The 16,792-nt window shown below is 45.9% G+C and overlaps 1 protein-coding gene across 1 annotated transcript in view; it reads left to right on the top strand.

Moving 5' to 3' along the window:
- PKP4 (plakophilin 4) overlaps positions 1 to 16,792 on the top strand; it is a gene marked incomplete in the record, with an annotated part of 553,440 nt that overhangs the window by 223,433 nt on the left and 313,215 nt on the right. The window contains 1 exon segment of the mRNA XM_030210570.1: positions 373 to 407. Within this exon segment, the coding sequence (XP_030066430.1) occupies positions 373 to 407 (35 nt within the window).

Genomic DNA, 16,792 nt, shown 5'->3' with positions numbered 1-16,792 from the left:
AAAGGTGAAAAGTCAGCTTGCATTTGTCATTGCAGCCTGTAAAGAGAAGGATTTGTTTTTAATTGTAATGTGTTGAGTTTTTAAAGGTAAAGGGTAGATTTTAGAAACAGATCTTAAATTCTATTGTATGTACTTCTGATTGATTGAATTATATAGTGAAGTTCTGTTGTGCCTGAGCTTGAATTTCTGGACGTAATAGTCAGAAAATAAAATTGCATAATCTGTAAAATCCATTTTCCCAAAGCAGTACATTAGGAAGGTTAATGTTATCAATAAGAAGTCTTGATGTTGGTGAGCTCATGCTTAATATTTTTGATTTCAGTCTCAAGAGAATTTTTAAAATATCTAACATTTTTCTTTTCTTTTCTATAGCTCTACAGAGAAGTCGTTTCCCTGGAGATCAACAGGTATCTTTTAATGTAAAGAACTTTGTCTTCCAGTATTCTTCAAATGTCTTTATAGGCCAGTATTCAAATTAACACCAGCTGCAGCATTTTTATGTTTCAACAATTTTATTGATGAAGGTGATGAAACCGAACAAACCATACAATATCCAAATATACAGCGGTACAAGTTTTGTTCATACATTATCCTGCATTAAACAGTCATCAATAGGTTTCCCCCCCCCCCCCTTTTTCACCCCTCCCCCCCCTTCCTTCCCCTTGTTATTCCAGGATGTCTCTACCCTTTTGAGCCCTCCCTCCCTTCCCCCCCCCCCCCCCCGGGGGTCTCCCCCTTCCTTGTTTCCCGGTCCATCAAATGGGTTGTTAACACAAGTCAGTTTGTCGCTAGCCTTTTTGTTATCCTTTATCACAAATCAAACCCCCTCTTTGCCTCCCTTCCCCCCCAACCTTCCTCCCCCCCTTCCCCCCCCCCCACCTCCTCGACTCAGTGCGTCCTAGGCGCATGGACAATCTCGACTCCCCCCCCCCAGGGCGTGTAAGTCCCAGGCTTCTGAAGTTATAGCATATCCTCAGTTTTATCTCCGCCGTTATCCCGAAAGGGAGTTCAACACAAGGCTGCGGGCTCTATGAGGCAAGGATTGGATATACCTATCCCATATTTCCAGGAATAACTTCCGTCGCTTAAATGTCAAACGAGCATATTGCAATTCCAGCAAAAGCAAGCCATGTAACCTGTTCCTCCATTGCCAATATGATGGGACTTGGTCGCTGGTCCACACCCCCAGCACTACCCGTTTCCCCAGCATTCCTGCCTTTCGAAGCAACATTTTAAAATGCTTATCCTGGGGCCCAAAATCCTCATATTTATCTAACAAAAACCCTGTTGCTGATCTATTCAGAGGCCTACCTCCTAAACCCTCCAAGTATACTGTCACCTCGTTCCAGAAAGCCTGAGTGTGGATGCACTCCCAAAATGCATGTAGAAAGGAGTTTATACCCATCTTACATTTTGGACAAGTCGGGGAGTCTACCCCTCCCATTTTAAAGAGTCGGTCCTGTGTTAGATATGCTCTGTGCAGCACCCGGAAATTACATTCCCGGAGCTCTACACTGATCGAGCCTGATGGGATACGTCCCACCAATCGAACCATATCCAATGATGCGGCTGGTAGGCCCAACTCCCGACTCCACCTAGTTTGCAGTTCACTTTTATCTTGCCTTGGCTGTATCACATCTAATGCTGCCTTTAAATTAGACACCGATATTCCCCGGTCCTGAATGGGTTCATAGAAATCTAGTATCTTCTGTCGTATGGAGAATTGCAGATTTCCTGTATCAAAATTGTTAATATAATGTTGCACTTGCCTATATGCGAACAGATCTCTATATTCTACTTTCTCCGAAGCCAACAATACCTCCCAGGTTTGTAATCGTCCTTCGGCATCTAACAGGTCCTTAACATACCGTATCCCAGTCTTCTCCCAACGTTTAAAAGATATATTATCATTGCCCGGAAGGAATTCCCTATTTCCAACCAAAGGTATGTGATCTGTTTGTTGTGGATTCCCTCCAAGCAAGGTCACCAGGTATATCCATGCTGCCCTGATCGTCTGCACCAGAACATTCCCTCTCAATTCTACCGGGATTTTCACAGTAGGGCAGTGAATCACTGAGAAAATACTCCATTTGCCCAGCACTGCTTGTTCCATATGTATAGGTGTATAAATTTGTTCCCCCAATACCCAGTCTCCCAGATGTCGTAGCAAACAGGCCCAGTTATATGTTTGTATGTCTGGTAGGCCCAAACCTCCTTGTCGCCATGTCCCTGTCAAATGTCTGAACAAAGTTCTTGGTTTCTTCCCCTGCCAGCAGAATTTGGAGATCAGCCTATGCAAAGCCTTGATATTTTTCTTCAAAAGTCTGATCGGTAATATTTGTAAGGTATACAGCCATTTGGGAAATAAAATCATACGGAATAGCTGAATTCGGCCACTCAAAAAGATCGGGAGTAACATCCATCGAGACAGGCTCTGCTCGCTGTATTCCAACAGATGTGAGACATTTAGATCGTGGATCAGGAAAGTCTTATAAGGGAGTTTAATGCCCAAATATCTAAAATATCTTGAGGCCCAGTTCAAGGGAAACGGTCCTACCCATCTTCGCCGCATCGAGGGAATCGTTGGTAAAGCCAGAGATTTATCAAGGTTTAATTTAAATCCCGAGAAATCCCCAAATTCAGCGATGCTATCCATCAAAGCTGGTAAAGATCGCTCTGGATCTGTCAGGTGGACTAGGAGGTCATCAGCAAAAGCTGAAATCTTAAACTCTTGTCTACCCACTGCCACCCCCGTAATATCCGGGTTTGACATTATTTCTCTTATCAGGGGGTCGATGCTTAAGACAAATAGCAAAGGCGACAATGGACAGCCTTGCCTCGTTCCCCGTTGAATATTGATGGGCTCTGAGGTTACTCCGTTCACCCAAACCGTTGCTCTTGGAGCTTTGTATAAGGCCCGCACTGCTTTGACCCAGAATCCATCAAACCCATAACTCTCTAAAACCGAAAATAGAAAATCCCAGTTGACCCTATCAAACGCCTTCTCCGCATCAAAACTTATGAGGAGAGAAGGCGCTTCGTTCCTCTCCACCCACATCATAGAAGCAATTATTCTTCTCATATTCTTTGCTATAGTCCGACCTCTCACAAAACCCACCTGGCTCTCTTCCACCAAGGACGGTAATATCACCGCCAATCTGTTAGCCAGAATTTTAGCAAACATCTTGGCTTCCACGTTTAGTAGAGAGATCGGTCTATAGGACGACGGGTGTTGTGGATCCCGGCCTGGCTTCAGTAGCACTACCATCTGAACTGCTCTTAGTGTATCCGATAACTCTCCCTTCTCCACAAATTTATTGTAAAGGGCTGTCAGAGCGGGTACTATCTGAGGACCCAGTATTTTATAGAATTCATAGCGAAAGCCGTCTGGTCCTGGAGCCTTGAATAAAGACCCCTGTTGTATCACTCTATGTACTTCATCTTCTGTAATTTCTTGGTTTAGCCCCGACTTTTGTGCGATCGTTAAAGATGGTAGATCCCTCCCCTCCAAGTAAAGTTTACCTTCTAGCTCATCTGTTTGTGGGTTGGAATACAACTCCCGATAGTAATGGCGAAAAGTGGCTGCTATTTCCTTATCCGATCTCACCAAATCTCCCTCCGGGTTTTTAAGTTGTAATATCTTTTGTTTCCCTTGTTTGCGTTTAAGCAAGCCAGCTAACATCTTCCCCTGTTTGTTGCCATGCAGATAAAGTTGGTATTTATAGTACTGTAAGGATTTCATTGCTCGGGTGTGCAGCAAGCTGTTTAAAGTCGACTGCAACGCCAGAACATGTTCTCTATTTTCTATCGTGGGTTGAGTTCCCCAGTACCTGCGAGCCTCTCTGATCTGCTGTTCTAACCGAATAATCTCTTTATCCCTCATTTTTTTCTTATGACTCGTGTAGGCTATAATTACCCCCCTTAAAACCGCCTTCGCTGTTTCCTAAAATAATACTGGGTCTATCCTGTGTGCTGCGTTATTATTTTGAAAATCCAACCATTGCTTGGCAATATGTTCCCGAAATTTATTATCATGCATTAAATATGTGGGGAACCGCCAGGCAAATTGAGGACCCCCCTGGGTCTGCATAGTCCACCACACATAAGCGTGGTCGGATACTCCATAAGAGCCTATGCCCGCCTCCAGGACCATGGAAAAAAGATCTCTAGACAACAACCTGTAGTCAATCCTCGCTTGAGATGAGTGAGCCCTTGATATATGTGTGTAATCTCGTTCATCAGAATGTAACAATCTCTACACGTCAATTAAGTCCAGAGATTCACAGAGCATAGATATACCTCTTGCTCTCACTCCTTTCTCAGCCCTACGGCCTGTTGATGTATCCAGGTTGGGGTCGTGAACCATGTTGAAGTCTCCTCCCATAACTACTGGAACACCCTCATGTTTGCCCATTGCATGGACCAGCGACCGAAAGAAGGCCCCATCATAAACATTCGGGGCATAGACATTTGCAAGTAACAATTCCTGTTGGTTGATCTTAATTTTCGCTATGATAAATCTACCATCTCCCGCCCGCCAGCAGCCCTGTGGTTGGATCTCCAAGGTTTTCCTAAAAAGTATTAACATTCCTGCTTTCCGGTTTTGGGCTGGCGCTTCTAGTATCTGGCCCACCCACCATCTCTTAAATTTGGCATGTTCCACCGATGACAGGTGGGTCTCCTGGAGAAACACTATATCGGCCTTTTGTCTATTCAAGAGCTGTAAAATTTTTTGCCGTTTAATCGGGGATGTAACCCCTCCCACATTCCATGACATAAATTTTAGTGGTCTCATCCCTCTTCCACTGAGCCTTTCTCTCTTAGGTACTTCATCTTATCTGTTGTGGGAGGGGTCAGCCCAGCCTCTAACCCCACCCTGGAACTCCTATTAATAGATCTCATCGCCCTGGGGGGTTGAAAGACCCCCTGTTTTTGCTTGTATCTCAGTGTGTGACCGCACAGAGTCGAAGTCAGCCCTGTCTTCCACCCTCCCCCCCTTCCCACCCACTGACACCCTCCCTCTAGCCCTCTATCTAACTCCTCACCCTTCCCTCCCAGCCCCTCCCTCCCCTGCCCTCCCCCTCTAGTATCCCATGTGATCTTATACATCCTCTTGCGAGGACTGCCCATCCACAGCTTGCCTGTGACGGGCTACTCCTAGTAGATCACCTCAAGAGTGAGACTCCTCCCCTCCCTTCCAAAGCAGCCAATCTATCTCCTTCCTAGCTCAATCTCCGTTCTATTAACCTCCTTGATTACCCATGGTTCTCTCATATGCATAATAACAGCTTCAACATGAATTATATTTGACACTAAAGCAACGTAGCCCATGTTCTTTCTATTAACCTCCTTGATTACCCCGTGTTTCTACTCATACATATAACCGTTCTAACATGAATTATATTTAACGCTAAGGCATCGTAGCCCATGTTTTCCTATTACCTCCTTAATCACCCCTGTTTCTACTCATACATATAATAACTGTTCCAACATGAATTATATTTAACTCTAAAGCAATGTAACCCATTTTCTTTTCAAAAGAGACAGCCCCTTAAACAGCCGTTCAATCAACTTTCTTTGCTTGTTTTGTTTGTTTTGCCAGCAACTGAAAACAACAATGCTTAACTTCGGGAATAACCACTTATTCTTAAACACGCAACCTCTCCCTCCAATATCCCACAAGCCCTGTTGAATTATTACATTCCACCCCTCTTATTATCAGTTCGTTATTGCCTCTAGAGGTATACCCTTTATTAAAGATGAACCATTAATAAGTCAGTATTCATAGTTTATGACAAATCAGGATAAATCAGCTGTAACTGGTATGTCCCAAATGTTAATCTGCTTATTATCTGATTATCCATTACAAGAGATGGCCACTGAGATGCATAGGTGTGAGGATCCATGTTGACAGTATCTTACCCAATCTCCTCTTTCTGATTGCATATGAGCCATCAAAACACAGGTCAGATCAGGTCTGGCGCAGTTCGAGGTGTCTGTGTATTGTGGTTGTATTGGTCAGATCATCGTTCCACAGAAAGCAACATCAGATCCCTCCAATTAAGACCAAGCCATCCCAATTATAGCCGTCAACTCCTTGTCTCACCATATTGATTTGTCTCTTCTTACTCCTCTCTCCCTGTTTGTCTAATTCAGTGTGCTTGTTGTAACTGTGGCAGCTGGTTCAAGTATTCTTTAGCTGCCTCCGGAGTTTCGAAAAAAGTTGCTTTGCCGTCGGAGAACACCTTCAGACGGGCAGGGTATAGCAATGCAAATTGAATCTGCCTCTTGTGCATGGCCGAACAGATCTGCGAATATGCCCGTCAAAGGAGTGAGACTCTCACCGAGAAGTCTTGAAAGCAAAGGATCGACCTATTTTCGTATGTTAGGGATCCTTTTACTCTAATTGCTCTGAGAATGTCCACTTTGTGAACATAATTAAGAAGTTTAATTATGACAGTTCTCGGGCGGGATTCTCCTTGACGTTTGGGTCCTAGCCTGTGTGCCCGCTCAATTCTTAACGGGCCTGCTGTTGATTGTAGATTGAGAGTGTTAGTGAGCCAATCTTCTCGAAATGTCCTCAGCTCTCCTTCCGAAATTGTCTCTGGCAGGCCCACCAGGCGAAGGTTTCCTCTCCGGGATCTATTCTCAATATCGTCTAGCTTAGACTCCAATTCTGCCACTTTAGTTTTTAACGAGTCTTTATCCGCCGTGATGTGTTGCATTTGATCTTCTAAATCGGACACTCTTTGGCACGACATTGCGAATTCTCCCTTTAGGGCCTCCATTTTACCATCCAGTGCTTCCAATTTACCTGTTATCTTATCAAATTTATGATCAAGATTTTGGTTCAGCGCTTGAGTCACTTCAGTTATTATCTCCGCGACCCATGCTGAGCTCACCGAACTAGGGCCTCCGCTCTCTATCTCCGCCATTTTGGAGGTTTCCAGTGCTTTTTGTTTCTCTCCTTGTTTCCGCGCTGATTTCGCTGCCATTGAAGTTGAGGACGCCCCGCCGATCACCGTGTCTCCAGCGCGGGCTTATATCTTCTTCAGATTATAAAGGTCGGAATTTGCAGCTTTTTAGCAGCTGTTTGGTCGGTCAGGGCCTAGGAGCTCTTCTCACCCACGTTTGCTTTTCACCGTGGCATCACGTGACCTCCAGCTGCAGCATTTTATATTCTGCTGCACTATCAGTATAGCATAGACCACTGACCAGAACCTGCTCTGAGTAGCAGCAAAATTCAGCTACTATGGGCCTTATTCTATAAAGGTTACGTTCCTAAATTTATGAGCATAGTTTATGCTCCTAAATTTAGGAGCGTAATTTATGCACCTAAATGTATACTAAATCTATTACTGTGGTAGGCCCTAAATTAGGAGCATAAATTTAGGAGCATGGGTTACGTTCAGAATTTAAGAGCATAAGTTTTAGAAGCATAAATTTAGGAGCATAACCTTTATAGAATAAGGCCCTATATGGGAGATTCTATATATGGCGCCTAAAAAATTGGTGCTGAAATCGGTTGATATCTTGGCGCCTAAAACTATGCACATCCATTTACACCAATGAAAATGTGGCATAAATGCCGGCACGTAGTTTTACATGCACTGGGCCATATTCTATAACTACTCGCCCACGAAATGGCCATTTCCCCGCCCATAACCACAACCATTTTTGCCTGTGCGTTTAAATTCTAATCAGTGCCCATTAGTGCTCATTATTGCTGGTTAAGTGCTGTTAGTGCTCATTAGCTTGTTAAGTTACGCGCATTGTTATAGAATCCACTTGGATTTTGGCACAGATCTCTAAGTGCGCTATATAGAATCTAGGGGTTTATGTTTATTGTAGAACAGCAGTTTGTAAGAAGTCTTTGTGGCCTTATCTGGATAGTGCTTCTGAAAATTCAGAGACATTTACCCCTGGATTTTATAATTCAAGCGTATTCCATAACTATGTGCGCAACTTAATTGGCTTAAGCTAATCAGCATTGATAAGAGCACCTAACGAGCAATAACAAGCACTAACTGGCAATAATTAGAATTTACATGCACAGCTCACTAAGCATATTCTGTAATGAACTGCAAATTCTAATGTGCAGCTCAAAAGGAGTGGGGAAATGGGCATTTCATGGGCATTCCAAAATTTACATATATAGAAGATGTCCCAGTGCAGTGATTTACACCATATTTTCGTTGGTGTAAATGGAGCTGCATAGTATTAGGCACTGGGTATATTAACTTAAGCATATACTGTATGCCGTGCCTAAATCTAGGTGCCGCTTATAGAATATACTTAGCCTGAAATGTTTACCATGCAGATTTCTTAGATGCATTATATAGAACAGTGGTTCCCAAACCTAGTCCTGGAGGCACCCCAACCAGTCAGGTTTTCAGGATACCCACAATGAATATTCATGAGAGAGAGATTTGCATGCACTGCCTCCACTGCATACAAATGTATCTCATGAATATTTATTGTAGATATACTGAAAACCTGACTGGCTGGGATGCCTCCTGGACCAGGTTTGGGAACCAGTGATATAGAATCTGGCCCCTAGAAGGTAATTCTGTACAGGTTGTGTAAAGTTAGATGCCTAAAGTATGTGTGCGAGTGCAAATTCTGTAACTCTGTGAGTGTTACTTAAGTCCTTAGCTCAAGCCATAGTGCTTCAGCAGAGGAAATTCAGGCTCGAATCCTGTGTCCATGAAGAAAATTTGATCTGAGTGGGCTTTAAAGGTGGTGCACAGGCCCACTCTTCTCCCCACCCCCCAACATACTTCCAGAGTGGCCACCTGACACCCCTTCCTCTCTTCCTTTCCCAGATCCGTCCGTGGTCTGGCAACTCCTCCCTATCTACCTCACCACATTTGTGAGCAACAGCACACATCAGCTGCCTCCTGCGCTGGTCTCTGAAGGCTTCCCTCTACCATGTCCCACTCTTCCTTATGACACTTCCTGTTTCCTCCAGCAGGACGTGGCAGAGGGAAGTCTGCAGAGGCCAGGACAGGGAGGGGATGTGTTTCTATTGCTGTCCATGGATGTGCAGGTGGGGGCAAATACTGGATCTGGGGACAGAGGGGGGAGAGAGAGATGCAGGATAAAGGGGGGGTGGTTTGGAAGGCTCACCCAAATAGCTTTGGGTCCACCCAAAATAACCAGTCTGGCTACACCACTGAGGTATCCTGTGCTACCTATAGAGCATCACTGAGGAGTAGGTATTCCCCCCAGTCCTTGAGCTGGCAAGGGTTTCACAGAGACACCTAGGCATGCTGTCTAGAAGAAAGGTTCAGGATGTTTTGAAGTTTGAGAGGACAAAAAGCAGAAATGACAATGAATTAATTAAAAGCAAACATATAGACCACTAATGGACTTGTAATGTGGCCAAAGAATGTGTTCCTGTGCCTTCTGTTTCTCTCGCCTGAAAACTGTCAATTACTCCTAAGAAATGAGCAGCATTATATAGAATAAATATGTCATTGATTTACATTTCATGTGTAAGAAATATTATTCACACATTTCACAAATTCTCAAGACCAGCTGTGCATATGTTAAGGGAGAATAGTTTAATTTTGTGGTTACTCTTCAAAATTCATCATGCATTGGGAAAACTGTGTGCATTCCATTGCTGGCTAAAATTAGACCTGGATATTCCATAGTGGTCCAATGGGAGTATCCCATGCAGGAGTGATCCCCACTCGCTTCTGCCCCTAGCAGCTCTATGTTTTAAATGAGAGCTATGAGCTCTAGTCCTATTCTTAAAATACTACTTCTCGAGATCAGCCTTCCTCAACTATGCTATGACTTTGTAAGGATGTGTATTCTAGTTGGGTCCCAATAAAGGGCTATAGGTAATTTGGAATTTTAGATCCTAGAGCTGGTCCTTTTGCTTTAGAAATGAGATAATATGCTTGTAATAGTGGCCAAGGGACAGAACTAAAAGCAAGGAACTTGGAAACAGCTCTCTTGAAAATGCTAACATACTGTCACTATTCAAAGTCCTACAGATGAAAAAAAGATTAGATGGTTTCTCTCGGAGTTTTGAGGTGGTTCAATATGAAAGGGAGATTTTAAAAACTATTTGAAATACAAATAAAGCAGAGATGGAAGGTTTTTAGTTTGCTATTATATTTAAAGTACAATGTATTATACACTGTATTTTAATGTTATGCCTTGCCTGGAGTTCTGTTTGAAAATAAGCAGTATATATACTTTAATGTAAGAGCTTGTATAAGAAATTGGACATTTGGAAATGTTTAATGAAGCAGACGAAACACATCTTTCTGGGTGAAGCTGTGGCAAAACAAATTGCTATAGTACATTAAAAATCTGCAATACTATGCACATAGTGCCATTGAAGATTCTTGGACAGAGCATGTTATCTATTTAGCAGCTGCTACTATTTGGATAACTGCTTTTGGATATCGGGCTGTAGTTAAACCTGTCAGGGGACTAAGGAATAAACTTTGCAGATAATACCAAATTATTGGAGACCAGAGATGAATAGTTTATTAAGACTACAATTAAATGTGTAATAATCAGATTGAGATTTGTAAATACAAATTTGATATTTGCATTCACTTGGGATCACAAAGAAAATATAAACGGAAAGCAAGATACTGGTAATTATCTTGTAGTATGGTAGTTGACCTTGCAAATCATGGTTAGAGTGTTCCTTAGTTAATCTGTGCCCGAGTTTTCTTCTTGATAATGCTAAAGTTTTTGTTTTCAATTTTTTATACAGTTAAAGCAGCATTCACCTTTCAGTTGTGCATCCCATAAGTAGTGTGTCTTTGGAAAGGTCTAAGAACAGTTTAAAGTTTCATGAGTAGACGAGTCTTCAGTTTTGCTAGGGCCATGATTGTGTGAATGTACACAAACAGAAATTGTGGTTTTGTACAAGAATTGTTCAGCTGTGCTCTTTTGCTTTATTCAGTAGACCTTGGACAGTCTTTGGAGGCCTGAGATTTTCAAGCCAACATCGGTGCCGTCTCCCAGTTGGTTTTGGGTGCATAGCTTCAGGATTGTTATTATCGAGTGGTCTATTGGGCCTGTGTCTCAGCTGTCCAGATGTTTTGGGCTGGAAGAACACAATCACTTGAATGTGTTAAGTGTTGCAACCCGTTAGGGTATTACTTTTGGTCTTGTCCTGCAATACAACAATTCTGGGCATTGGTGGTGAGATACATGGTCTCTGGTCTGAGTGGAGTTAATATGGGGGGAGTGGAGTAGCTATTTTTGGACCAGCAGGGAGCTTTTTCTGTTGGAGATGGGGGAAAAACCTTGTTGCTGCGTAAATTATGCCTGTTAGCTAGAAAATGTATTCTTCCATATTGGACATCAGTGGACCTCTCATCCTTCTGGCATTGGAGAAATCGAGTTCACCAGCTTGCTGTGTGGGAAGCAGTAGCAGCCAGGGGGTCCTTGAAACGGTGCAAGACCTTTTTAATTGTATGGGACACTTATCTGCATAGTTTGAGTCTGAGAGGGCGTAGCATTGTACTTAACTCCTTATAAGATGGTGATTTTTCTTAGTACTGCTTAGTTTTGCTTAGATGTTTGGCTGAGGTGTACACTCAAGAGAACGTATGTTTTGTTTTGGGTTTTTTTTGCAGTTCGGGGCTCTTAAAAGGGGGGGTACTCTTATTTAGCTTAACCCTTAGGCCACAAGAGTATAGGCCCTTGGAGTTCTGTTCGTATTAGGCAGTTGGTTGGGGGGGAGGGGAGGAGTTTGAGGATTCTGGTTTGCTTGCTTGGATTGGGGGTGGAAATTTATATATGTAAAAAAAAAATTTGATGACAGACCTTTTCCTGGTTTGGGCACCTGTGTGATCTGCTGGGTGGTTTCTTTTTTGGAACTTTGTATATTTTGCAGTTTACTGTTGTGTCATCAGTAAAAATTGTTGAAACATAAAATATATTCCTTGTTGGTACTTGGGTTTATAAATATAGTTACCAGATCAATATTACAAATCAAATTATTTGCCACATGCCAAATGTCCTATGGGTATGGTCATCTTCCTTTGCATTGCTTGTTGGAGGAGTAGCCTAGTGCAGCGAACCTTGATTCTGGGGAACTGAGTTCGATTCCCATTGCAGCTCCTTGTGATTCTGGGCAAGTCACTTAACCTTCCGTTACCCTAGGTACAAGTAAGTACCTGTATATACTATGTAAACCGCTTTGAATGTAGTTGCAAAAAAACACAGAAAGGCGATATATCAACTCCCATTTCCCTTCCCTTCCTGTCATCAACTTGCAACTCAGAAGGGCATAAAAGCTCCTTCAAATTCTTATCTCTACTGAAAGCAAACTGGATTGAAGTCTCAGTGAATACTGGGAGTGTTAGAATATTCCAGTGTTTCCGTGTGACAGATGCAATTGAGGAAACGGTTGCAGAGTATTTCAAGACACATAAAAATATCATTCTCTTCATCCTTGCTTTTATTGACAACAATAGAAGGTCTCGATTAAATTTTGCTCATCTATATGCTCTCAACTACTGAACGTGGATGTCCCTTATCAAGCAATCATTTCTGTAAATTGTGGGCTTACCTCTTAAAGTCTCTTTCCTTGTCATCAAGCAGATGAAGCCATTACGTATGGGTTGTGTCCATCAACCAGCAGGGGGAGATAGAGAGCACTCAAATTTCACAGTGCCACATGGTCAGCTAGCTCCACTGCCTCTCCAGTATTCTCTATCTCCCCAAGCAGGGTGGTTGAAGCTTGATCAAGCTCCTTAAAAAATCTGCCTGGGGGTGGCTACTGGCTTGCCAGTTGTTAGCCGGGGTGTTAGAGGCTATAGCAGCTTCACTTTAAAGCAGGGGCGTATCTGCGTGGGGCCACAGGGGCCTGGGCCCCCGCAGATTTCGCCCTGGCCCCCCTCCCCGCCGTCAACCCTCCCCCGCTGCTTACTTTTGCTGGCGCCGAGGTCCGACCCGCAATCTCCGTTTTTCGTCTTCCTCCGTGGCCATGCTTCCAGGAAGTAACGCTGCAGTGCTGATTCGTTGAATCCAGTTCGGCGTCTGACGTCAGACGTCGAACTGGAGTCAACGAATCAGCACTGCAGCGTTACTTCCTGGAAGCATGGCCACGGAGGAAGACGAAAAACGGAGATTGCGGGTCGGGACCTCGGCGCCAGCAAAAGTAAGCAGCGGGGGAGGGTTGACGGCGGGGAGGGGGTGGAGAGAGGCGGCGGCGGGGGGGGGGGGGGAGGGAGGCAAAAATGTGCCCCCCCTCTCTGGCTCTGGCCCCCCCTACCGCCGGATTCCAGATACGCCCCTGCTTTAAAGGCACATAGGTTGGCCCTTTCCCTGCCCTACCCATCCCCCCAGTGGATGTGAGCACATTAGTTTCACTTTTCCCTGCTCTTTCCCACTCTATACTTGGTGGATGCAGGCACATTGGTTCGCCTTTCCCTGCCTTTCCCACTGTTCTGTACCTCCGGAGTTGATTTGATTGCCTCTTTTGCTGTTTTCTCTACTTTCCTCTCAGCGTTAAAAAAAAAAAAAAAAGCAAGAGGTTTTCTTCAGTTTCTACACGTGACCGGAGCTTGTATACTCGGTCCAGTGAGGTAAGAGTGTTTTCTGACTCCTCTGGGGAGGGCCCGCGATCGGGACGTTTTTGGCGCGAAGCCGCCATTATTTTTCGGCGATGGCTACAGAGAGTGTTAAGCGCTGTTCCAAGTGTGGCAAGTGCAGATCAGCAGCGGGGCTCTGTAAAACGTGCTGTTCGGGCGTAAGAGCCGGCCTGAGCATGGCGAGCGATGATTCTTCCCGTTCGGTGGAGCTGGCAGCGGGCGCCATTTTGAAAGCACCACATGGCGCGACCCCCGCTGAGGCGGAGGGTCTGGATACCGGAGGGGGCCCTCGAATTGAGGCTGGCCAAAGAGCTACTAGCCCCAGACTGGAACTGGGTTCCCAGGGCGAGTTTTTCTCCCCTGACTTTGTATTATTGCTTCATAATGCATGTATGCTTAAAAGAGCTCAGCCACAGGTGTTTTCTATGGCCCCCCCCTTACTGCCCCTCCGGTGGATGCAGGCCTGGGATTGCCCTCTGAGGCGTTTTTCCCTGATAGCTGACCGCAAGAGAAGCGCAGAAGGGTAAATTCCTCTTCAGAGAGTGGCGCACCCCCTCCCCCCCCCCCCCCCCCCCCCATGGTCGGGATGTGGTGACTCTGAGGGGTCTGGCAGGCCCTCGTGGCCAGAGGAAACAGAGGAAGGTGCAGAAGGGCCACTGGATCCAGATGATCCGTCCGCGGTGAGGATTTTCCATCGCGAGGAGCTGCCAGCGCTTATTTCAGATTGTCTTACAGGTCCTCTCTATTGAAGTACCTGGGAGTGGCGTGGCCTCCTCTGGAAATCCGAGGATGGCAAGTACCAAAAAGCCTGCTCGAGCCTTTCCTTTGCATGACTCCATCCAAGAGCTTATTTCAGCTCAATGGGCTGACCCCGAGGGACCTTTGAAAGTTTCCAGGGCTATGGGGCAATTATTCCCTCTGAGAGGCAGATGCAGCAACCAAACGTAAAAAAATCAAAATCGTTAAAGTCCCTAACGATTTTTAAAAAACGAAGAATGCACCAAAAAAAAAAAGTCACACATGCTCAGATCGGTATTCAAACGTACAATGTATCAAAGAATCACAATACACATCGGTAATCGGCCCCTAAATCATGCGCAGAGCAGCCAAGCGTTTTGCTGGCTGCTCTGCGCATGCTGCAAACGTAAAAACAAAACAAAAAAAAAGCCACAACAAATACACGTGGCTACCCGGTCAGCAAAATCCAAAAACAAAGGATCGGGAGGGGGCAAGGGCGCTCATCAGGAGCGTCCTGTATGGACGGCCTTGCCCCCCCCCGCTGCTCCCCACTTTCCGCCGCTCCCCCCCCCCCGAAAAAGCAAAATGCTAGCTGCCCCGGTCCCCCTCCCTTCCTGTTCCTGTGTTCTACAGAGCTAACTCCGCCTCCCGTCATTCTTCTGCCCCGTGCCCCGCCCCCGCTGCCCCCCCTGAGGTCGACTACGCCGCTCCCCCCCTCCACCGAGACCCCCCTCCCTATTAACGACCCGAGCAGCACCTCTCACCTCTTTCAGAAGCGCTGCACGGGCAGGAAGATCTATTGTGTTGGTTGTAGAGTCTCCATGACGTCTCTTCTTCCCTGGCCCAGGCCCCGCCTCCTTCTGACCGTGCAGCGCTTCTGAAAGAGGTGAGAGGCGCTGCTCGGGTCGTTAATAGGGAGGGGGGTCTCGGTGGAGGGGGGGGCGCGGCGTAGTCGACCTCAGGGGGGGCAGCGGGGGCGGGGCACGGGGCAGAAGAATGACAGGAGGCGGAGTTAGCTCTGCAGAACACAGGAACAGGAAGGGAGGGGGACCGGGGCAGCTAGCATTTTGCTTTTTCGGGGGGGGGGGGGGAGCGGCGGAAAGTGGGGAGCAGCGGGGGGGGGGGCAAGGCCGTCCATACAGGACGCTCCTGATGAGCGTCCTTGCCCCCTCCCGATCCTTTTTTATTTTTTTTATTTGATGTGTTTTCTGACGTCCTTTGGACCAATCACAGCGCTTTTAGCTCTGCTAATGCGCTGGGATTGGCTCAAAGTTTGTTTATTTTTTCACTTAATGATTTTTCCTGGCACAGAGCTGTCCTAACGAGAGGTCCAGACCTCTCGTTAGTTTTCCTGCCTTTTTCCTGCGTAAAGGCAATCGGAAAAGGTTAGTGCATGTCGTTTCAATGGGGTTTTCACACTAATTGCTCATCTCCATTCCGTTTTCGTTAGCTGCTGGCTTCCTCGGTAAAAGCCCTTTGATGCATGCAACGGATCAAATTTTCCTCGTTGGAGGGTCATTAAAGGCTCATTTAGCTTTAGTGCATCTGCCTCTGAGTGAGGAGCATTTGGCTCGCTTTGCAATGCCTAAGGTGGATGCCCTAGTCACAGCTGTGACAAAGAGAACTACCCTCCCGGTTGAAGGAGGTGTTGCCCTGAAGGACATGCAAGAGTGTAAACTGGAATCAGCACTTAAACGGTCCTTTGAAATTGCTGGTCTTACTATTCGGGCGTCTGCATGCAGTTGTTATGCTGCTGGAGCCTGCCTGGCATGGTTGCAACAGTGGCTCCGCGAATGGAGGCGGCCTTGTCCTTTTTGGCTGACACCCTTTATGATATTGTCAGAGCTTCGGCTAAACAGACGGCTGTAGCAGTGGCGGCTCGCCGTCTTCTGTGGCTACGGCATTGGGCGGCGGACATGGTCTCTAAGCAAAGGTTGGTGAAGTTCCCTTTCAAGGCCTTCTCCTGTTGGGTGAGGAGTTGGAGAAAATTGTGAAAGGCCTGGGAGATGCTAAACCCCAGTGCTTACCCGAGGATAGGCCGCGGCCTCCCTCCAAGGGTCAGGCGGTTCACTCCTCTTATAGACCTTGCTTCCGTGAAGCTAGAAGGTACCATCCGTGGCATTCTGCTGGGTCCACTTCTCGTGGCCGGTTTTCAGCAGATGAACTCCTTTCGCTCGGACAAACGTTCCGCAGCAGCAGGCTCAAGACCTGGAGTTAAAGGACGACCCTCTCAATGAGCGTGCGCCGGCCCCCTCATCGATTCCTGTTATAGGAGGACGTCTTTCCCTCTTTCTCGAGGAGTGGGCCAAGATTACCTCAGATCAGTGGGTCTTGGACCTGATCAGAGAAGGATACCGAACAGAATTCGATGCCCCGATAAGAGACGTGTTTGTGGAGTCCCGATGCGGTTCTGCCGCCAAATGGGCAGCGGTAGAGGAGACCTTACAAGGCTTGATTCACATTGGGGCTGTTTCCCC

Source organism: Microcaecilia unicolor, chromosome 7, assembly GCF_901765095.1.
Source record: "Microcaecilia unicolor chromosome 7, aMicUni1.1, whole genome shotgun sequence".
NCBI lineage: Eukaryota > Metazoa > Chordata > Amphibia > Gymnophiona > Siphonopidae > Microcaecilia > Microcaecilia unicolor.
The sequence above is the reverse complement of the archived record's forward strand: the minus strand, read 5'-3'. Positions and strand labels throughout refer to the sequence as shown.